Source organism: Pagrus pagrus (genome assembly GCF_965226575.1).
Source record: "Pagrus pagrus genome assembly, chromosome: 24".
NCBI classification, from domain to species: domain Eukaryota; kingdom Metazoa; phylum Chordata; class Actinopteri; order Spariformes; family Sparidae; genus Pagrus; species Pagrus pagrus.
The window spans coordinates 6,519,774-6,541,135 of NC_140206.1; the positions used below are offsets into that span (position 1 = coordinate 6,519,774).

The following is a 21,362-nucleotide window of genomic DNA, read 5'->3' on the forward strand; positions in this document are numbered from 1 at the left end:
TATATTTTCTCAATAATCAACCAATATTTGAGGCTATAAAATGTCAGGAAATGGTGAAAAACGCCATTAAAATGTTTGTTTCGTCCGACCCCCAGTCCAAAACCCAAAGTATCTCACTAAAGACAAAAGGAAAGTGATAGATCCTCACTTTTAAGACGCTGGAATAGAGAATATTTGGTTTATAAAGTGACCAAATCAATTTAGTAGCTATCGCAGTGCTTTCAACACAGCTGTTCTATCAGCTCAGCTGTAGAAAAACTTTAATTTAAGCTTAAAATTTGTATCTTTAACTGGAAATGAACACTGAAATGAGGTTGAGCCAAAAGAGCAGCTGTCGGAAAAAAAACCTTCACATCTATAAAAATTAATTTAAAAATGAGTCTAACGAAAAGGTGGTTGATCAGTTTACACCCTCCGAACAACCAGCAACAATTTAACTGAGAAACGTCCACAGTTGTGTCAAATGTATTATCTTTATTACCCTCAAAACACGACATTGAGATAAATCCCACTTTCCGTAGCTTTCTCACAACTGATCATTGTTTCGTTCGGTCAAGACAGAAACTTCTGACTTAACTATGACTGAATATACGACTCTCACGCTGAGAAATGCTCAATCTCAAGTGTTTTCATGATGATGGAAAACAAATATCTGTATTTGTCTCTAATAAAACCCTTTAAAAACAATGTGAGGTGCAGTCGGAGTGTCATCAGACACAAACGTCCAGCCCTGACTGTCAACAATCATCAGTAATAATGTGGTTAGGATTAGGGATCAACCGGGGTTAACCCCTTACCCTGGTTGATCAAATGGGGGTAGTCTCTTTTAAACCTATTCTAATTTAGCTTATTTAGTTTATCATTGTTTTAATGCTTTGTTTCTTTATGTTTTCCTGTGTGTCTTTAAATGTAATTGTGTGGTTTCTTGATTGTCTGTCCAACTTTCTGGCATCCCCCCCCCCCCGGAAAATGTCTTTTTTTTTGTTTATTTGAGGTTGTGTATCTGCTGGTGGGTGAATACCAAGCTTTTTTCTCGTGTCTGAAATCCCCTTTTGTTGACAGGATATCGATGAGGATGGATGAGTGATACGTCCTTCGTGCTGTCCAGGTTCTTGTTTTCTTACTTGATTACCTGTAAAGGTATCGATAGACTCCTTGCGGTCATCCACAGTGTAATTGCGTCGCTTTGTCCTGTGTTCATTGGGGAAAAAAAGTCTAAAAGTGTCCGAAAAGTATTAAATCTTTTGGTCAAAGTTCGTCAGAAGTGAAGAATCTGATCTGGAAGCTGGGAACCGCCACGTCGAGTCTCAAAATCTCACAACAAACACAACTTAATACTTAATTTCTGCTTTCTGCAGAGTGAAGATGTGAACCAACGAGCTAAACACTGAATTATATCCTGAAAACATAGTCGCTGCGATTACTTCGGTGAATTTGGGCTGATTTTCTGATTATTCTCGAGCAGTATGGCAGCAGATATTGTAAAGTGACACACACACACACACACACACACACCGACAGTCCTCTTTGGCAGCAGTCGACGCAGAGAAGACAGTTACAGCTATTAGAATTATGTTGAGGAGACATTTTCCTCCATAATAAACTCTCTCCCTACTCCATTATAATGGCAGCCATTACCCAAGATGCATCCCTGTCATGCCATCTCTGCGGACAGTAAGTGTGTGTGTGTGTGTGTGTGTGTGTGTGTGTGTGTGTTTGTGCGAAATGACGGGCTGATTGAGAATGAAACAATCAGCAGGCCAACACAAACACAGCTGTTTTATTGTTGCGCTGCTCAGATGTGCTTTCACGGGCAGACGGTGTGTGTGTCAGTGTGTGTGTGTGTGTGTGTGTGTGTGTGTGTGTGTGTGTGTGTGTGATCATATAGAGCAGAGAGTGACCCCACCTCCTGTTCAGCCCCTCCTGTTCTAATGAAAAGCTCTGGCAGTATAAACCAATGCACAGGACACCCGTCATCTCGCTCCGTCTGTATTTTTGTTGTTGTTCTTGAAGCTGAAATCTGCAACAGTTTCACTTAATGTCTCGCTATTATATTAACCCGAGTGCCGCCTGACAAAAACACTGAGCAGACACAACTTAAACTAGCTGACCAGATGATGTGCAGAATGTTAATTTATGCTTTTCTTCAAATAACTCGCTGATAAATTTGCTGGAAACATTTTTAGACTCGCCGCCGAGGGTCTAATACTCCCTGAAGTACTTTAAAAAGGCACCCCAGCCATTTAGTATTGCTCTTGTGAGAGACGGATCATAAAACCAGTTGTTCTTCTTGTTATATATTGAAACGTACCGTATCACGTTCACATACAATCTTGTTACCTGACTTTCCTATCAGGAGGTGGAGGGGATGGTGCTGGAGGTACAGCTCGAGTCTGCGTTTCAACATTTGTAAGTGTCACACCGCTGGATATTTTTCAGGAAAGCTCAGGACAACTTCTCGTAATGTTTGTGTCGACCCAAACCGGACGCTTTTCGTGGGAAGCCGGGCCTCCTCCGGCCACGTTTGTGTTTGAGCCAAACCCTGATGTTTTCCTGACCAGAACCAAGTGGATTCTGTGCCCGACCTCTTTGTGCGAAAATGTTCTTAGCAAGCATTTGTTCTGGCGATTGCTGCACTTCTGCACTAAACTATTATGGCGAACATGGCAAACGCTAGCTAAACATCAGGAGATTAGCTTTCAGCATGCTTAGCATTTAGCCTCACGGAGCTGATAGCGTGGCTGTGGACTTTGTGTTGTTTTTTTCATGCTTTTATTTTGCGATTAACTTCCTTGTTTTTATTTTGATTTGACTTCTTTACAGACAAACTGCAGACCTATAAACACTTTACTGTGCTATCATCTTACCTGGAGTTCTGTCGGTATATGTGATACTGCATACAAATACTACACCTGTCAGAAGTTTGTGTACTCGTGTGTTTTCCCCCCCCCCCCGTCATATTTTCTATGTATGGACGAGAGAGAGTTCGGGGAGAAACAGGACGGCCACTTTATCAGGCACTGGCACTTTATCCCACGCTGGTGATGGTGGTTGGCACCGCGTGATGCCAGTTAGCGTTTGGCGCCAGCATACAGAGGGCATGTCGTGTGTGTGTGTGTGTGTGTGTGTGTGTGTGTGTGAGCGTCGGGGAGGTAAGTGGTGTGGGAGGAGGACAGAAATAATACCTACGAGGAAGGAAGCGAAGAGGAGGAGAGCGATGAAGGGGTGAGAGAGGACGAGCAGAGGAGGGACAGAGGAGCGAGAAGGATGGCAGGGCAACGAGGGCAGACGGGCCTTGTGCCTTTTGTGCGTGTGTGTGTGTGTGCGTGTGTGTGTGTGAGTCTGTACCTATGTCTTTTTGTGTGTGTCCCTGCGTCTTTGTACTGGCTAATCTAGGCGTCAGCAGCTTTTTGAGGCTTTTGTGCTGACAATAATCACACGGCGCTCCTCTTTTCAATTCATCAGCAACAACAACAAGGGATCACATGTCCCCTATACACAATCCAGAGAGCGAGGGAGAGAGTGGATGGATGGAGGGGCGGGGGGGTGTTTGCATGGTCGGAGTTAAAGTGGCCATCATGTTGCCTAGTTACTGCTCCGGGATGATGGCGACTTGGTGCGTGTGGGCAGGCGACGCTCGGTCAACGCCCTCCGAACCGCAAAGTACAACCACGCTCTTTTTTTTTTTTTTCAAAGAATAATTTATTTCATGTTGCAGTGTGATGGATAAACAATGAGTAAACCACTGGTCAAATCTGTAGCAAGCATTAATAATCATCATCATCAGAATAACATTAATAGGAATAATTATTTCAATTATAAATAATAACAATATCAGAGTGATCAGAGTAATTATTACATCTATACAAGCTACAAATATCAGCATTGTTGTCGTATGTCGTCTTTTTTTTTCTGCTGTTAAAACCTTAAACACTTCACACATGACCCGGCCGGTGCAGCCGCCCCCCTCGGCCGCCCGGAGCAAACGAGACAAAACGGCGGAGGTTCGGTTCACTTCAGGTTTGAGAGCGGCTGATTGTACCACCGTGTGTTTTCAAACAGAGTTGTATCCTCGGTGCGAGTCCGAGAGCACCGTGATGAATGATTCTTGTGTTTACATTGTGTGGGGACGACGTGCTGCCTGCAGAGTGAGCTCCGTGTGGCTTTGCAGTTAGCGATGATTCAATTCAATTTTCTATTTCAAACAACATCACTGTTGGATCACGAGTCTTGATTTGTAAAGATCAACAGTTTCAGTGCTTGTTTTCTGCTGTATCCACACACATCGCTGTCTTTTACTACAGTCATTCTGATGTTTTCTGTCATAAGATGTCGTCATATCAGTCTTTTTTATATTTTAATAAAAAAACATGTTCATTTTAAGTCCTCAGTGTTGTCAATTTTTTCACCTTTGTATTGAAAATGATATTTTTCAAGGTATTTCCTGTATCGTGACAACACTGATCACTACATTATTGGTTTCATGTATCACGTGCGATATAATCGACATGTATTCACGAGCCATATCGTCTTTTGCTCGGACGTGCACCAGATAAAAAATACTGCAAGAGTCACAAATCATTCGATAATTCAAACTGAATGCTCATTTCTGTTGATTTTTGATTTCGGGGTTGAATTTCTGACACGACTTACACACAGTAAATCCACTTTATAGCAACAGAGCTACATTTAGAAAATATCATAAATAAACCGAGAGTAGTTAAACATGATATCAGATTATAAAGTTGCTGATTTTTCTGCCAAAAAACGCCCTCGCGTAGTTTCTCTACCTGAAAGCACTGATACGGATGTTTGTCACAAATCCTACAGGAAAAATTTAGTAGATCCTCATGAAAAATGTATAAATATGACTATAGATGTGAGCATCGGATGTGTCGGTCAGGCTGTAGTCCTTTAGTTGACAGTTTGGCAGATCAGTCTGATTCACAAGGGCTTAAAAAAACAATTTTCCTAATATTGCAAAAGTGTGTGACCGTCAATGTGAAAAATGAAATAGCAAAGTGTTTCGTCTTCGATGCTCCGGGTGCCTGAATGCAACATGAACCAAGAGGGGCGGCCAGGGGAGGGTTGGGGCGGGGGAGAGCCACACAGTCAAAAAAACACCCAGTACGTCTCAGTACAGTAAGAAGAGGGGGGAGTAAAAAGAGGAGGGGAGAAAAGGAGGGAAATAAACAACAACTAAGTTTGTTTTACGCCCAGTTCGTCTGGGCTCGGGTGAGGATCTGGGAATGCTACTGTGCTTTCCTATTCAAGAGGTGTGTGTGTGTGTGTGTGTAAGTGTGCGTGCTTGTGTATCTATGTGAGTGACTGAGGGTTCATACGTAGAAGAGAGGCTGTAAGCTTTTACAAAGGAGAAAAAATACAGAAACATCACTTTTTTTTTCTTAAAAATGTCCATGTAACTTAAAAACATCCACAATAAAAAGATTTTTATATATTATCTTCTTTACTTTTAGTTCGCCCCGGACCCCCCGAGTCACGGTCTGAAGGTTGATCCGTCATCTTCCTCGTCTCGAGAGGGGATGAAGAGCGAGCTTGGACGAGGCGGCGGAGGGCAGCGAGGAGGAGCTTCTTCTGTAAGTGCAACGTTCAATTTCCACTGTTTTTTTTTGCTTTTAATTTATAAAAGCCTCGACGTAATTTGTTTAATTTGAGCGTCGGCTGACTCGCGAGCCCTCGTAGAAGTCGTTGAAGAGGAAAATCTTTTTTCTTTATAAAACGTTTCGAGGGCGGTTACGTCTTTTGAAAAGATGGACCAAAAACAACCACCAAAAAAAAAAACCTCTCCGGAAGTAGAATCACTTCAAGTCTCTGCATCGCGTCATGAACGTCAAACGTTTTGAAGACCTCGACCTAGTCTAACTGCGCCTCTGGAGGGCTCGGAGGTTCGTCTTCCTTGCTGTGTTTCCTCCCCCGTTTCAGTCAGTCATGGAGGAGTTCTTGTAGACAGTTGGGGGATTTGAAGACGTCAGGAACCTCGCTGTCCAGCTTGCAGATCACCTTGTAGATGGCCTTCTTCCAGGACGGGTCTGCGTCCTTTCCGGCCACGATGGCGTTGAAGAACTCGCGGAGGGTCACCTGGGCCACCTCCAGGAATCGATCGGGAACCTGCCGGAGATAAAAGGAAGTGGGAGAGAAAAGGGAAATCATGAGTGATATACGTGCCTCGATTGTTTGAACTGAAGAGGAACTTTCCTTCGATCACCTTCCCCTTTCTTGTGCTAAAGTTCAAGTCACGATCGAGTAGTTATGACTATAAAAAGCTAAAAATACAGAACTGCTTTACTTCTGTGTGACGTATTCGCATCTTGTAAGTAGAAAGTACATTGTGTGGGCCAACGTATGTGGACATCTGAGCGCTACAACCACCATACGTGATTGTTGTGCATCTCAATCCAGAAACATCCAAAGTTAGCATGGTTTGTTTGTGTACTTCTGCTTGAAATTGTAACCGATTTCCTTTCATAGTAAATTGTTTTATGTTGACGCAGCCAGATTATATACTGCCAAGTCTACTGACTGACAGGAGACGATGAAACTTTTGTTTTATCCTTTAGTTTGTTGCTTCTCTTTAAAATGCTATCACCAAACTTTGTTGTTTCGTTGTGTATAGCACAATAACCTCCGCTCAATCAATTTGAGTACATATGTGCATATAAATATATAATTTGCCACTGATGTAAGTTGATGAAACAGCTTGAAAATGCACATTTAAAATGCTTAAAGTGCCATTTACCTTATCATGTATTTTACAATTTGAGCGCCGATGAGAATCTCATTAAACTGAAGTAATAATTAGACAAACTGACCTGTTATCTTAAAGTTATTGCAGAATTTCAAAGCACAAAATTAAAATATTTACTTCATTAAGTTACCTGAAATGCTTTGGAAACATATAGAGTAGAACATAGAATAATATATCAACATTTTTAATGAATGTCTGTAAAATGCACCTGTGGAAATGTTCGTCCGTATGTGCAAAAACCTCAATAACTTGCGAAGATGTGCAGTCGACACGTGAGAACGGCCGACCGCGTGTGACATTTAGACTTTAATTTTAGAAAAGTGACTGAAAACGATGCAGAATTAGCTGCGCGTGTGTTTCAGGTGTCTATATGTTACTATTCCCGTAGCGAGTCCTTCCTCAGCGCTCCACTTCCTTAAATCTGCTTCCCCTTTCTCAACAGCTCTCAGCTGTGCGTGAGTGTGTGTTTGCTGTCAGAGTTCATACGCGCACACGCTCGCACGCCATGACACGCTCAGTCCTTGACAATGGCAGGTGAACAGTTGTCTGCGATCCGTCACCGTGTGTGTGTGTGTGTGTGTGTGTGTGTGTGTGTGGCAGAGTTTAAACAAGAGTGAAGGGATTGCAGCGATCCAATTGTCCTTTCCACATGCAGGCATAAATATACTGTCATCACAAGGCTTAGTGTGTGTGTGTGTGTGTGTGTGTGTGTGTGCGCACTCATAGCAGTGTTTGACAGTGGAACAATGGCACACACACACATGCACACACACACACGTGCGCACAAACACACACACATTTTTCATTCTTTCTTCTGCCCTTTCTCCCGGGGGCAAGATCATTCAAAGACACTAAACAACCTCTCTCCTCTTTCTCTTTTTTTTCTTCTTCTTTGTCTCTTTTTCTTGCATACAGATGCACCGACACACACGCACTTAATAACGCGCACGCACACACACACACACAGGAGACTGACTCTTCCAGACGAGGTACATGCACCTATACACCCCTAACAAACACACACCCCCACGCAGAGGACGACAGAGCGCCGTCTGGGTGTAACCCCGTCACGCGTGGCAGGACATGCCAAGGTTAGCCGCCACCAGAACGGATGAATCACCCCACACACACACACACACACACGCAGACACACACACACACACACACACACACACACACACCCTAAATGATTCCCTCGACTCTCATATACTCCGTCTACCCTCACCTACCCTCTCTCTCTTTTTAGCTGGCCCCTTGAGACCACAGTTATTTCAATGAGGCCCTCTGTCACTGTCTTGCTATAGACACTACTGTACACACACACACACACACAGACACACACACTCTTCCTCGTAGACACCCTCAGGAAAGATTAAACTTTACAGGTGATGTCTACAACGATGCAGACATGGTAGATTTTACACATTCGTGCACTTTGAAGGAAAAGTTCTGGTCTTATTTTTGTAGTTTCAGTCAGATCCAGTCACACTGACCTCACCGAAGTACTTGCTTGGATGTGGCAACACGACAAAATCGTTATAACAAAGTCAAACAAGGGAAGAAATAAGTGGTGAGACGATCAGGGGTACAGATACTTTGTTACTGTACTTTTTTTAGGTATTCAGGTTTTTTTAACGCCTTACATTTTAACAGAAATATCTGTACTTTCTCCTCCTCACATCTTCAAAACAGGCTTGTTAGTTCAGTTTGAATGCATTATCGCTTATTTTTATTTTGCGTCATTGCACATCAACATCACGAGACGGATTTCAGTCTATCGGCGCACATCGCTCGAGGCATACGAAGACTGAACCAGGTAAAAGGCGTAACAGAAAGTCGTGCAGCGACGTGGATGAATCTGAGCGGAGTTAGAGTTTCATAGTATCAAAATGATTACATGTTATAAAACACAGGATGTATATGTATTTATTTAGACATTAAGGATGATCGTTCTGATCGTTTCTGTCACTTGGGGTGAACAGAAGGAGAACAAAGACAGAGGAACCAACTTAGTGAGGAATGCGCTTTATTTATGACTCTTAATGGGTTCAAGACGTGAGGATGAGGACGCAAAGTCCTTGATGGGACATGGCATGTCCTCTCAGGTCTGCTCCTCGTCTTTCTTGACATCCTTCCTCCATAAGGTCAGAGGTCATCGGGTCTGTGTGTCTCTCTTTCTTTGTATATTCCTGCGCTCGGTCAGCTACACCACCCATGGCCTTGTTAAGTGTTGAAGCTGTTAGAAGTCGTTGGCTCCAAGAAACATTACTTTGTACTTTGAGTACACTTCAGACGAAATATCTGTACGTCTACGTGAGTGAAGAATGTTTGTACTTTTGCTTCGTCTGCCTGATTGTACCGAACTGCAATTATCCAATTTAGGAAAGAAAAGAAAAAGGGGGAAAAAAGCAAAACCCAAAATATTTCTGTTACTATAAAAGGCTAAACCTTCTGGTGCTACCTCTGCGAGCAAACGGAGAAAAAAGCCCCAAAGTCAAGCTGCTGTTTTTAATAGTTGCTGTGAAACGGCCCGCTGGGACAAATAAAAGTTGAAACCTGAGCTTGATCTTGAAGATGAATGTGCCTTTGAGGCGTCCTCTCCCTGCTGGATTACATCCCTTCATCCTGGAGCTGTTCAGAAAGACTCTTCTGAATATTTCTTTCCTTACTGATGTGAATATTGTTGATGTTTGAAGCTCAAATTGATCTTATCCTAGTCAGTTTCAACGTGGAAAATGCGTCTACACAGCCCGATTGATTATTCCTCCGCACATCTGCTCGCTCATTCGTCCTCTCTCGTGCTCGTTCGTCCGTTGTTTGATATCTCAATCGGAGACGGGAGCGAGTCGGTGACCTTGACCTCAGAGGGCCCTCGCTGGTTCAGCAAGATGATTGGTCGGCGTGCGTCATCGCCGCTCAAAGTGCTGAAACGCGACTACGACGGGGTGAGAAAGGGATGCCGCTGATTCACGGAGAGGTAGGAATACATGACACGTACACGAAGCGGGGAGGATGTTGTGCGTCTCGTTGGGTATCGGCTCAGCCGGACAAACACACACGCAGACACACACTTGGGTCCAGATGCCCAGATTTGTCTGGCCATCGTAAATCAGTCCAATAAAGAGATCTAAATTAGGCCATCATCAATACAGATGGGCCTGTTTCCCCTATGTGTGTGTGTGTGTGTGTGTGTGTGTGATTTCTCTGGCTTGGATCTTGATACTGCGTCTAGTTGCCAGGAGAGCGAGCGAGGAACGGGGTGGGAAGAGTGTGGAAGAGAAAGAGAAGATAAAGAGGAAGAAAAGACACTTGGTTCCCAGTAAACATAATTCGCATGATTGCTCCGGTTTGGTGGGTAAATATTGGATGAGGGGAGGCTCAATTACTCTCACACACACACACACACACACACACACACACACACACAGACGCACACACACACACACACACACACACACACACACACACACACACACACAGAAGGACAAGAGCCCGTAAATCTCTAAATCGCTGCCCAACAAAGAGGCCTGCTGGGACGCCCTCCCTCCCTCGTTCCTCCTCTTTCCTCTCATCCTCTCGCTCGCTCCTTCATCCTCCTCTGCTCGCCCCTCGGAGCTTCTTGGAAATACGAGGAATCACAAGCTCGCCGCAAACTCATCACAGGCGAGCTCATCGCGCTTATTTTAAGATACCTGATGTAAAAAAGTTCCCCCGACGTGCTGCTTTCAAAGACATGAGCATCCACTACGTCTGCTTTGCTTTTTCCTGATGCGTTCGCTGCCTCTCCTCAGACATTTTCCATTTTTGGTGCGTGCTATTGTTATTTGCATTTGCAAATAGATCGATCTTTGCCTTTTGGTTTCATCGTCTGGATCCCTGTCTCGCCGTCTCGTTTGCATCGCAGCAACGTTTTGTTATGGGTGGAAAGTTATGACCCATTTTTATCTTAGTACATGAAGGAAACATGCAAAAACATGCATCTGAAAACAGGAAGCTGCTCGAGTTAATTTCACAGCTCTGTCGTGATTGAACAGGATCTGCTGTTTCCAGTTGCAGCAGCGGCGAGCGCCACTTGCGCGAAGACCTGAAGTGCAGAAACTGCAGCACGGCAATAAGCACTTAGCAACAGTGACGTCCCGCTTTGCTAATTTAGTCATTTTTTACCGTGCTGCAGACCACGAGCACAAAAGGGCAGTGTTGCACTAAGACTTATTTTTAGAATAAAGGCGAGCCTTTTAGAAGTAGGTTACTTCTTTATGGATACGCTGCTCCATTTTAACACATACAAAAGGAAAAGCAAGTGTCACACTCATGTGGAGCAGCAACACGGACGGCATCAACGCCCGGAAACACACAGCGGATACGTAGAAATGATTGCAAAGCACCCTCTGATGAGATGTTCCAGATCATCCACTTTAAAACTAAGGCCTGCTCCTCAGACCCAGACACAGACACTCACACTGACGGAGAGGTCTTTGAATATGTGTGTGTTTGGTTTTTACATAATCTCTAATGTGATATTGATGCTGGCAGTGTTGGTAAAAGTATCCAAAAGTCATTCAAAATTTGGAGAGCAGGCGGGGCCTTTCTGTGCCGAGTTTGCATGTTTCTCCCCGTTCCTGCGTGGGTTGGTTTTCTCCGGGTGCACCGGTTTCCTCCCACAATCCAAAGACATGCAAAACTCGACTTGAGCGTCTACTCTAAAGTGTCCGTAGGTGTGATTGTGAGCGTGAACGGTTGTTTGTCCCTTTATGTCAGCCCTGTGATGAACTATCCAGGGTGCACCCCGCCATCGCCCAGTGTCGGCTGGGATCGGCTCCAGCACCCCCAAGACCCTGAGGAGGATAAGCGGCTTCAGATAATGGATGGGTGTTAAAATATTACTGTGAATATTAAGATTGAGCAAGAGTCTTACAGTTTCTAATATTAAATGCACTTAAGTATCGAATGTAATTTTCTTGAAATAAATGTACTTAAGTCCCAAAAGTAACTTATATTTACAGGTATGTATGTACTGTATATTCATGGGTTTGTGCATGTTTGACACTACTGCTGCTGCCGTTTCATCCTACTTCCTCTCCTCTCCTCCTCTCCTCTCCTCTCCTCTCCTCTCCTCTCCTCTCCTCCTCTCTCCTCTCCTCTCCTCTCCTCCTCTCCTCCTCTCCTCTCCTCTCCTCCTCTCCTCTCCTCCTCTCCTCTCCTCTCCTCTCCTCCTCTCCTCTCCTCTCCTCTCCTCTCCTCCTCTCTCCTGAAGAATTAATGACTGTTTCTCTTCATGCTGTCACCATGAGACCAATTGAGACGTCTGGTGTTTGTGTGTCCTCAGCTGACTCTACTCATTCACCTCCCCATACGTCTTTCCACCTGCCTCCCCACCTATCTCTCTCTGTTACACACACACACACACACACACACACACACACACACACACACACTGGGCTCTTAAGACATCACTGTGCAAACACCATATGTTTGATTCTCAAGGTATGCAAACAGGAGGAGACTGTATTTGCGTGTGTCCACCGCCTCCCTTTAGCGTAGCAGGCTATGACGATGTTTACTCAAGTGTGTGTGTGTGTGTGTGTGTGTGTGTGTGTGTGTGTGTACACGTGTGAGCTCACGTTTCCACGCATCACTTGATCATTGATCATTTCTCAGCTCGCTCGTCCCTTTCAGATCTTTCTTTTTGTGGTCTCGACGCAAGGTGCTACTCTTTTCAATTTCAGATGACCCTCGCACACACACACACACACACACACACACACACCCTCCCACACACACACACACACACACACACAAACCTCGACACTCTCCATTTTGTTGCCATTCACTCGCGCTGTGGCCTTGAGGTCCACTGTGCCGTTGGTCAGCGGAGTATTTTTCTATCATCGAGACAATACTGGAACTCTTTCATGTGCTGCTCCTTCTGTGGACTGAGCAAATGCCTCGTGCACGTGTGTGTGTGCGTGTGTGTGTGGGACTGAGTGGACATATCATTTTTGTGCCAACACATAAGCATCTGCTTCCTTTTTCCTCCTCCTCCTCTCTCGCACTCTCCCTCTCTTTCCCTGCTATCAGGCCTGGCTTTAGTCACACACACACACACACACACACATGCACACACGCTGGCAGGAAAATACGACCACGCACACACACACACACACACACACACACACACACACACACACACACACAGGCATCCAGAGTTGGGACTCTTCCTCTTCTTGGGCTCTGGTTAGCTCATGGTGACCGAACACCTTATGTTGGTTTTTCCATCTTTGCCTGCGCTCCTGTTTTTCCTCTCGGACTGAGCATGCTCCGGCCTCACGCTCACACCAATTCATACAATAAAAGCACACTACTGATTAAACTGCACATACACACACACCCCTCGTGCATGCAAACGAGTCCTCTCTCTACAACCTCCGGGACCATCAGCCTCCATTTCCTCCCCTAATGTTAGTGTGGCAGGCAAAATATCTCAAACACTCAGGAGCACCTTATAAAACTGTGAGCTGGAGCGTTTAGAGGCGCTATAAGACAGAATAAATGATTTGACTTGACGCCAAAACAAAAACCTTCAAGTCTCCGATGCTGTAAAAATTTGGGTACACTAAAAGAAAGAAAGATGAATATGACGATGAAAGGCAGGCCTTCCACGGCCACGAACCTTGAATATTTAATCACGAGGCCAATGAAAGGAGTTTGTTCCTGCTTTTCTTCTGAAAAGAAAACGCAAATACAAATTTAGCATCTTTTTGTCGCATTCAGAAATCTGAAAGCCCTCAAGGACTTGAGACTCGACGTAAACGTTGCATCGGCAAGACCCGATTCGATCCGTGCTTTAAAGGAGCACTGCGTTGTTTTCAATTTTTTTTGTTATGCCTAAAGAAACTAAACAAACAAACTCTTTGTGTTCATGATTGAATAAACTGAATAAACAAACTGACCTTAAAGGACAACACAATCGCACTGTTTCACTTTGTTTACATGTGGCGGATTGGATAAATCGGATTGTTTCGGTGCCGAGGACTGTCTTGACGAACTGAGCACCACAAGCCGTCTTGTTCTTTTTTATTTAAGAGGGCGAGAAGATCTCGAAAACTTTACCCACACCAAAACAATTGAGGTGAACAAACGACGCTACAGGGAAGAGGAATAATACGTGTTTTTGATTTTGTTGTGAACTGCCCCTTTAACTCTCGCTGTTCGTTTTATTTCGTGTCAGCCGGGGAATTCTTGTGTTCCTGCTGCATCACATAAATAGCACAGACAAGCAGCCTGCTGCTGAGGTGCTGTTTGACACAGTCACCCATATTTCGCAGCAGACAGATAGCAGCCATTTTCAAAGAGGAGCGGGGTCGCACGTCAGCAGGACGGCGAAATAAGTCAAAACGGTTTCGCCGGTGGCCTCGGGGTCACCGATCCGCCGCGAGAAGTGCGAAAACGAAGGTAAAAGTGGAGACTGGGGGTTCCTCCAGGACATCGGCAATATGTTTCCTTTCTCTGCTGCTCTTTTGTCAATCAGTCACTGATCTCACTGTCACCAGGACAATGGCAATAAAGTTTCTCTTTGTTCAGACGGCATGTGACCGAGAGGAAGGGTCTGCGTCCTGAGATTGCGTCTGTGTGCTCGAGCGTCTGTTCCCGCTATCTCACGAGTGTGTGCGTCTCCTCGTCGCGCGCGCGCGTCTTCGCAGATCGCACGCCGTTTTAGTGCGTTCGTCGTACACGTGCTGCGCTTCCTTGGACTGGTGTGTGTTTGTGTTCTGTGCTTCCTTGTGTGTGTGTGCAAGTGTGTGTCAGCCATAGAGGACAATAGCCCGGGTCATCTGACTGAGAGGCTGCAGACCACTAGTATCACATGACGGAGGCTGAAGGCCACGTCTTTGTTACCAGGCCTATTGTTAAAGCTAAGGAGACAGCTGGGGCAGGGGAAGGGAATCACTGCGCACACACACACACACACTCACACATTCATATTCACACACACACACATACAGGAAGACCATACACAGGCACACACGCATGCACACACACACATACGCCGCCCCCTCGTGACTCCAATCAGGCTCAGTGACAAAGATGATGCCTTCTTCTTCTCGACTGGCATACTAAGACACACACACACACACGCACACACACGCACACACACACACTGCAAGCAGATAGCTATAATTATCGTGACAGAAGCTGGCAGGTGGCATTGTCTGTACCATACCGCTCTCTGTAAGGCAGCGAACAGAGCCAAGGAGACGCTGAGGAAGACTTACTGACTTACTCAGAGCTCAGACTCGCTCCATGACACTGAGTGACAGCGACAAAGAGTGTGTGATCGCATAGATTAAGTGCTTGTGTGTGTGTGTGTGTATGCGACAACTCATTTGGTATCCACTCCTGGCAACTACGAATCAAAAACTTTATCAGTCGAGGCCTATCGAAGCTCGTAGGTTCGGGTTAAGGAAAGACTGACGTCCCGGTTTGAAGCAACAATGTGTAACTTCCTGGAGAAACGCGGTTGGTTGTCGAGTCTCATCCTCAGGTCCTCGGATCCGTCGCCAAACCCAAAGCGTCCTCCGGATGAAACTTGCGGTTGCTTTAAATACAGTAGCCAACAGATAACAATCGTCTCTAGTGTCACAAGCTTTGTTCGCCCTTCCATCTGCCCCTGACCTACCCAGAAATATAGACGGCGAAGCAAATCGGTACCACATAAACATATTTTGTACGAGACCTAGTTCTGTACTGGTTGTTCAGGATAATCCCTAAAACTTCAAACTACGGTTAAAACTTAAGAAGAGGCCACTGTCAGCCCAACAACCAGTGGTTGGTGATATATTCGCTTGCTGTTTTGCGCCTGCTGCCTTCCTCTGTTGTTGCTGGCCTGCGTTCACTTGGTGAGTCACACTCTTTCTTCCGAGGCAGACAATTAAACTTGATAAAAAATTGCACAAAAATCCCCTAAAAAACCAACCGGATATATCGGTCCAGTCGCCCAACCCTAGTTTAAACCACTTAGTTTAAACTAGACTTAATACTAAATCCTTTTACACTTCATCAAATAAAGATTACAGAGCACGGGTGCCCAAACTAAAACTTAATGGTGGGAAAGAGGCCAAAAACAAACACCTATTGTGTTGTAAAGGATCCCAAGTTTGCTCGATTGACTGACTTCCTGTGCAAAGTGTCGCTCTGCCTGCCGCGATCAGATAATGGAAAAACAAATAATGATAATAATAGTTAGGAATCCTACAGACTGGTGTCTCCTTCGAATCATGAACTCCAGTGTGTAAGATTTAGTAACTGCCCAAAGCTTCTAGGCTCAGAAAGAGGGAGGAGAGAGAAAAGAAAGCAGGACAGGTGTAGTCGTGTGTGCGCCTTCTGGGTAGGTTACAAATAGACGACCAAAAAAAAAAAAGAAGTGTGAGGACAAAGAAAGACGAAGGAGACTTGATAAAGTTAAGGCTAATGGGCTGAGACGGATGAATCCTTAATATTTGAGCTCGCGTAAAAAAAAAAATGATGAAAAGCGCCGCGGACAATACGAGAGTGAAACCCAAACTTCAGCACCAAGGCGAGCGATTTTCTATGAGATGAGACGATCTGATAGAAATCCCACTTTGAGAATCGATTCCTGAGAGGCGGAAAAAGATGAGTGAGCGGGTGAATAAGGAGGGACAAAGGGTGACAAAGAATCTAAAACGGCGGAGAAAGACACGAGGAGTCGAGCCTTTCATGAAGAGCACAGCTTATGAAACCGGATAGCCCTGAAATGTGAGTGTGTGACCACTCTGTGGCCTCCAGGTGTGTGTGTGTGTGTGTGTGTGTGTGTGTGTCAAAGTCAAAGGGCAGATTTTGGTAGCAGCCACACCCACCCTTCATGGGAGGGTATCTCTGCTCATTCAGACGGACACAAATGAGGATCTGTGTGTGTGTGTGTGTGTGTGTTAGTGTATGAACATGTGTGTGTGTGTGTGTGTGTGTGTGTGTGTGTGTGTGTGTGTGTGAGGCGCAGCTGTGCCGTCGTTTGGTGCTGACAGAGCCAGCGAGGATCCTTGAACTGGAAAGATGAGAACGTCCTCTAGAAGGCTTCATAAAAACGTCTCATTGTCCCTCTTCGGCCGACACACACACACATACACACACACACACACACACGAACACACACATACAAAAATATGACAACTTCATCCCTTTATAAGCTCTCGGCCTCTATTCCTGGCGTGTTCAACCGGCGGACCGTGGGCCACGTCCACAAATCACCGTTCTCTCATGTGACGCACTTAAAAAAACACACTTAGTATTTGCTTATTAGATATTGACACATATCTGACACCCCCTTTCAACCAACGCAAACCGAGTGCTGGTTCTGGGCTGGTGCTGCTTCGGAGTTCGGAGTCTTTTAATAACTAGTTTGCCTTTCCACGGGCATGAGAGCCACCGTAGAGTCGCATCATCGTGACTGTTGTTGCTTCAATTCGGCGTCCGAATCTTTTGTTTATTCTCCCGCGGAGAAGTCAGAACACATTACACTGGCTCTGTTAAAATGTCAGTCATAAGCAGTTTAAGTGGGTCATGATAACCCCGCCCCCAGCCCCTGACGTAAGCGGTTCTTTGTTCTAGACCAGCAAAGAACTGGTTCCAGAGTAGGCACCGGCTCTGACCCAGCACTCGAACAGCCTTGGTGTGTCTGTACGCTCTGTTCTGGTGCCTGTCTCTTTAAGCCCCTCTCCTAAAAAGTCTGCTCTGATTGGTCAGCCCTCGCAGGCCTGAGCAAGCACCACCCACTGTATTTCCGCATCAGCTCCGTCAATGTTTTTGTAACCTCGGGGGCGACGACTGTATAATGGTGACATCACAACGGTACAGATGTCCTGCCAGCTCGTTTGAAGGCTCAGTTTTTCCGTGGACCGAGCGATTTGATATTTTCACAATATTTATATACACCTCGACCTGCTTCATAGTCAAAACAGACAGGAAATCTCCCTTTCTAGAACATGGGACCTTTAAACACTGATGTTTTTTACTTCATTAATTTACTTTTGTTCAAAATGAGTCATCATGAAAAGCTAAAATATTGTTTTAAATGGGTGAAAATCCTGAAAAAGCACCTGCATTTCCTGGGTTTGTAATCGGGTCCACACAGACTTTTCTCTACTCACTTCACATTCACATTCGCCAAAGCATAGGTGTGCTTCAAAAATCGTACCAAAACTTTAACACTCAGAAGTTACAAGTGCCATGCCCAATGCTGCTGGCAGTCCAAACCAACCACTCGTCAATCTGTTCTCAATACAAAAAAAAAAAAGAAGAAGAAGAAAAAGAGGAAGCGTTTCTCTTCCTCTTGGCAGAAGGTAGAAGCTGACACCTTTCCCTGAGCGTCCTGGCAAAGAAAACCTCTTTTTGTTTTCGCTTTTATTATTTGAAGATGAGTCTACTCCTTTCCCTTTCTCCGGCGTCGTTCCTTTCTTTGCCTTCCTCATTAGTAAGTGGGCAGCGCTGCAATTAGGACAAAATTGTTTCAGAGACGAGGGGGGAGGAGGAGGAGGAGGCGAGAGGAGCCGGGCGAGTATGGAGATGGAGCGAGGGAGAGGTAAACAAGAAAGAAGAGTTGAAAGAATGTGGCTGGAGAGGGGAGGAGGAGGTAATTAATGAAGCCGCTATAATTACCGGGGCCTGTTTACGCCAACTTTGGAAGACGACGCACACGCTCGACACACGAACACGCGGCAAATTACACTCACCTTTCGGCGGCGGTAATCTACGATGACTATTTAAAATGCTGCCGGTGTGCGTCGACTAATGACACGAGCTTTTTTTTTTTTTTACAGCCCATCAAAACCAAAGAACACAGCGTTGACCAAGATTAACTTCTTTTTTTTTTTTTTTTTGAAGCAGAAAAAACACAACAAATGCAAATTATTTAACCTTGCGAGGCCTTCTTTGAGTATTTAATTTGACAAAAAGCTGATTTTTTTATGGAAGGGAATAAAAGCTGCCGGGGCGTGAAGATGAACATAGATAAAAAAAAAAAGAAATGACGGAAAGAGAGACAAGAGACGGGAGGAGTGAAGGGTGGGATGAAGGAGAAAAGGAAAAAGGCAGCAGGGGGATAGAGAGGACGAACGAAAGAGGGATAAGAGAGGAAGAAGAGGATGAGGAGACATCGGCAGAGGACAGAATCAGCAGGAAGGGAGGGAGGAAGCAAGGAAAAGAGCAGAGGAAGGAGAGGAGGGGAGGCGAGGAGGTGGGTGTGATGGGGGACAAACCAAGGTGGAACTCTGATGATGCTAAATTTGGCAAAAGGAGAAGACTTCAGTGTGTGTGTGTGTGTGTGTGTGTGTGTGTACGTCGGGAGACTTGCTGAATCGGCCGCGGTTCCAGTTTCACGCCTCTGAGTTTGACAGAGGAGGGGGGAGAGAAAGGGAGAGAGAGAGAGAGAGAGAGAGAGAGAGAGAGAAAAAGGGTCCCTAGCCGGTAATGTTCCCTCAGGGCGGACGGACGAAAAGGATGGAGGGATGGAAGGAGGGAGGTGAAGGGAGAGACGGAGGCAGGCGGGGACAGGGGACAAAGTACGGGGAAGAAAATTTATACCTACCTTTGCAAACACATAAAGGACGCACTTGTTCTTCCACTGAGCGGTTGAAAACTCTGAACCCTTTTCAACACGGTTTTTATTTAAATTTCTTATTGTTCGTTCAGCTATCGGTTTGCGTTTTTCTTCGGACATGTGCAAAGACTCTTAGTAGAGGTCTTCACGAGTCAACGTCGGCACGGTTTGGCCTCCCAGATGTTTCTTGTGGGAAAATAAAAGATGATATATATCAGTGTTTGTGCTCTTTAGCAGGTTTACCTTCCAGGTGATTGTGTCTTATATTAGGTGTAACGAGATATGTTGAGTACAAATTAGACGAATATACTTGGTAAGATTAAGTTTTACAGTAGTGGTAAGTCTTCAAAATGTCCGACCCTAAAATGAATCCTTAAACTGTTTTGACAAGTCGTTTTTCAAGTGTGAAAACCAAAATTTCCTGAGTTACAGCTTCCAAATTGTAAGAGTCTTCTCTGTAAGTCAAACTGTCTCCACACACGTGAACTGGAGCAGACGATGCGAAACGCTGACTCGACTCCCAGAGTTCGGAGTTCATGCGAATGCACCGCCGAGGAAGAGTTTTTCCAAAACAGTCGCTGCTCGTAAAACCAGAATATTCAAACTAAATGATCACTGTCGTGTTTTGCCTATCTCAGTTTACTGGTATCGAGTGTCTTCGATTTGATTTTCATATTGCGTGAAATGAGCTGAGGCTAATGGACGCAGCGAGGGTGGCAGATCAATTTAAAGACCCTGTCGCTGATGTGTGACCTGAAGGCTCGAATACGCAAAGCCACAGTCACGGCGCTCAAACTCCTCACCCGGCCTGAACCTTCACCCCCCGTCCCCCTAAAAATAACCCCAGTGAGGATGAGCTCGAATAAACACACACACGGGTTATTTGCATGTGTGTGTTTGTTTCCTGTGCAGCTTCTTTACATACACACCTGTGAAAAGCTACCTGACTCTTGCTATGCAAAGCAGCGCCTTCAAAACAGAATACCTCAAAGTCTGCGTGTGCGTGTGTCCGACTAAGCTTCGACATTTCTCTCCCTAAGCAAAAAAAGGGAAAGTGTGTGTGTGCCAGCGGCGAGGTGTGTGTGTGCTAATGGACATCTAAATGCTGCTGATGTTACGTTGAATAGTTTAAGGGCCCTCAGGTCCCCTTAGACCAATATTGGGAGAGAAAAAGTGAGGGAGGGAATGTGACTTCTGCAAATCGCTTTGACAAGGACACCCGCGCCTCGAGCGGCGTCCTCTTTCGCCTCATCGAACACACACACACACACATACATAAACACACACACACACACACACGTACTGCGACATCCACACCTCAGCAGAAATCGTGAGGTGACTGTTGCGCTCCGAACAGCTGACTTGGTAGAGGACGTTTGTGCGAGTTGTGCTGAATCCAGTTTCTGATTCAGTTTTTAGAAGAGAGAGCTGAGGAGATGTTGGTTAATGATGTGCGTCTTTAGGTCTTTTTTAAAATATTGTGCATTAAACTGTCAAAAAGAGGGGTACAGTAGGAGTCCATGTCTGCACCCCAAGGCACAATCTACACTAATATACCCACTCGGGCTTAATATTAAACGATGTGTATCCTTTATCTCCTGCCAAACTCCGACCTAGTCATGATCTACCTCACATCAACCGAACTCACGCATCCGAAAAGCTCATCTTACCTCGAAGTCGTTGGCCTTGTTGTAGTGCATGTTGAGCGCCCTGAAGAGCTCGGACTCGCGGCCCACCGCCAGGTCCTCGACACCGGTCACGCCCTCGTTGATGGCCTGCCGGGCGAACTTCTCCATCTGGATGTAGTAGAACTCCCGGAAGTTGCTGAACCACTTGATCAGCTGGGAGGTGATGCAGCGGTTGAACTGAAAAGAAAATCAAATAACATTTCATCAGATAAATGAATTAAAGGTGCAAAAACGTCAGAATAGGCCACCTTGAATCGCAGTCCTGACTTTAGCTACTGTTAGCTCAGTTAGCCGTGCA

General features: G+C 45.3%; 1 protein-coding gene across 2 annotated transcripts in view; it reads right to left on the reverse strand.

The window, feature by feature from the left end:
• Positions 1 to 3,689: 3,689 nt before the first annotated feature.
• Positions 3,690 to 21,362, reverse strand: part of LOC311253285 (prospero homeobox protein 1-like) — a 39,879-nt gene continuing 22,206 nt past the window's right edge. For both annotated transcript variants that reach the window (XM_084347136.1, XM_084347137.1), the window contains exons 6-7: positions 21,047 to 21,241; positions 3,690 to 6,129 (exon numbers count right to left, since the gene is read on the reverse strand). In XM_084347136.1, the coding sequence (XP_084203262.1) occupies positions 5,944 to 6,129; positions 21,047 to 21,241 (381 nt within the window). In that variant the 3' untranslated portion in view covers positions 3,690 to 5,943. The remainder of the gene's footprint in view (positions 6,130 to 21,046; positions 21,242 to 21,362) is intronic.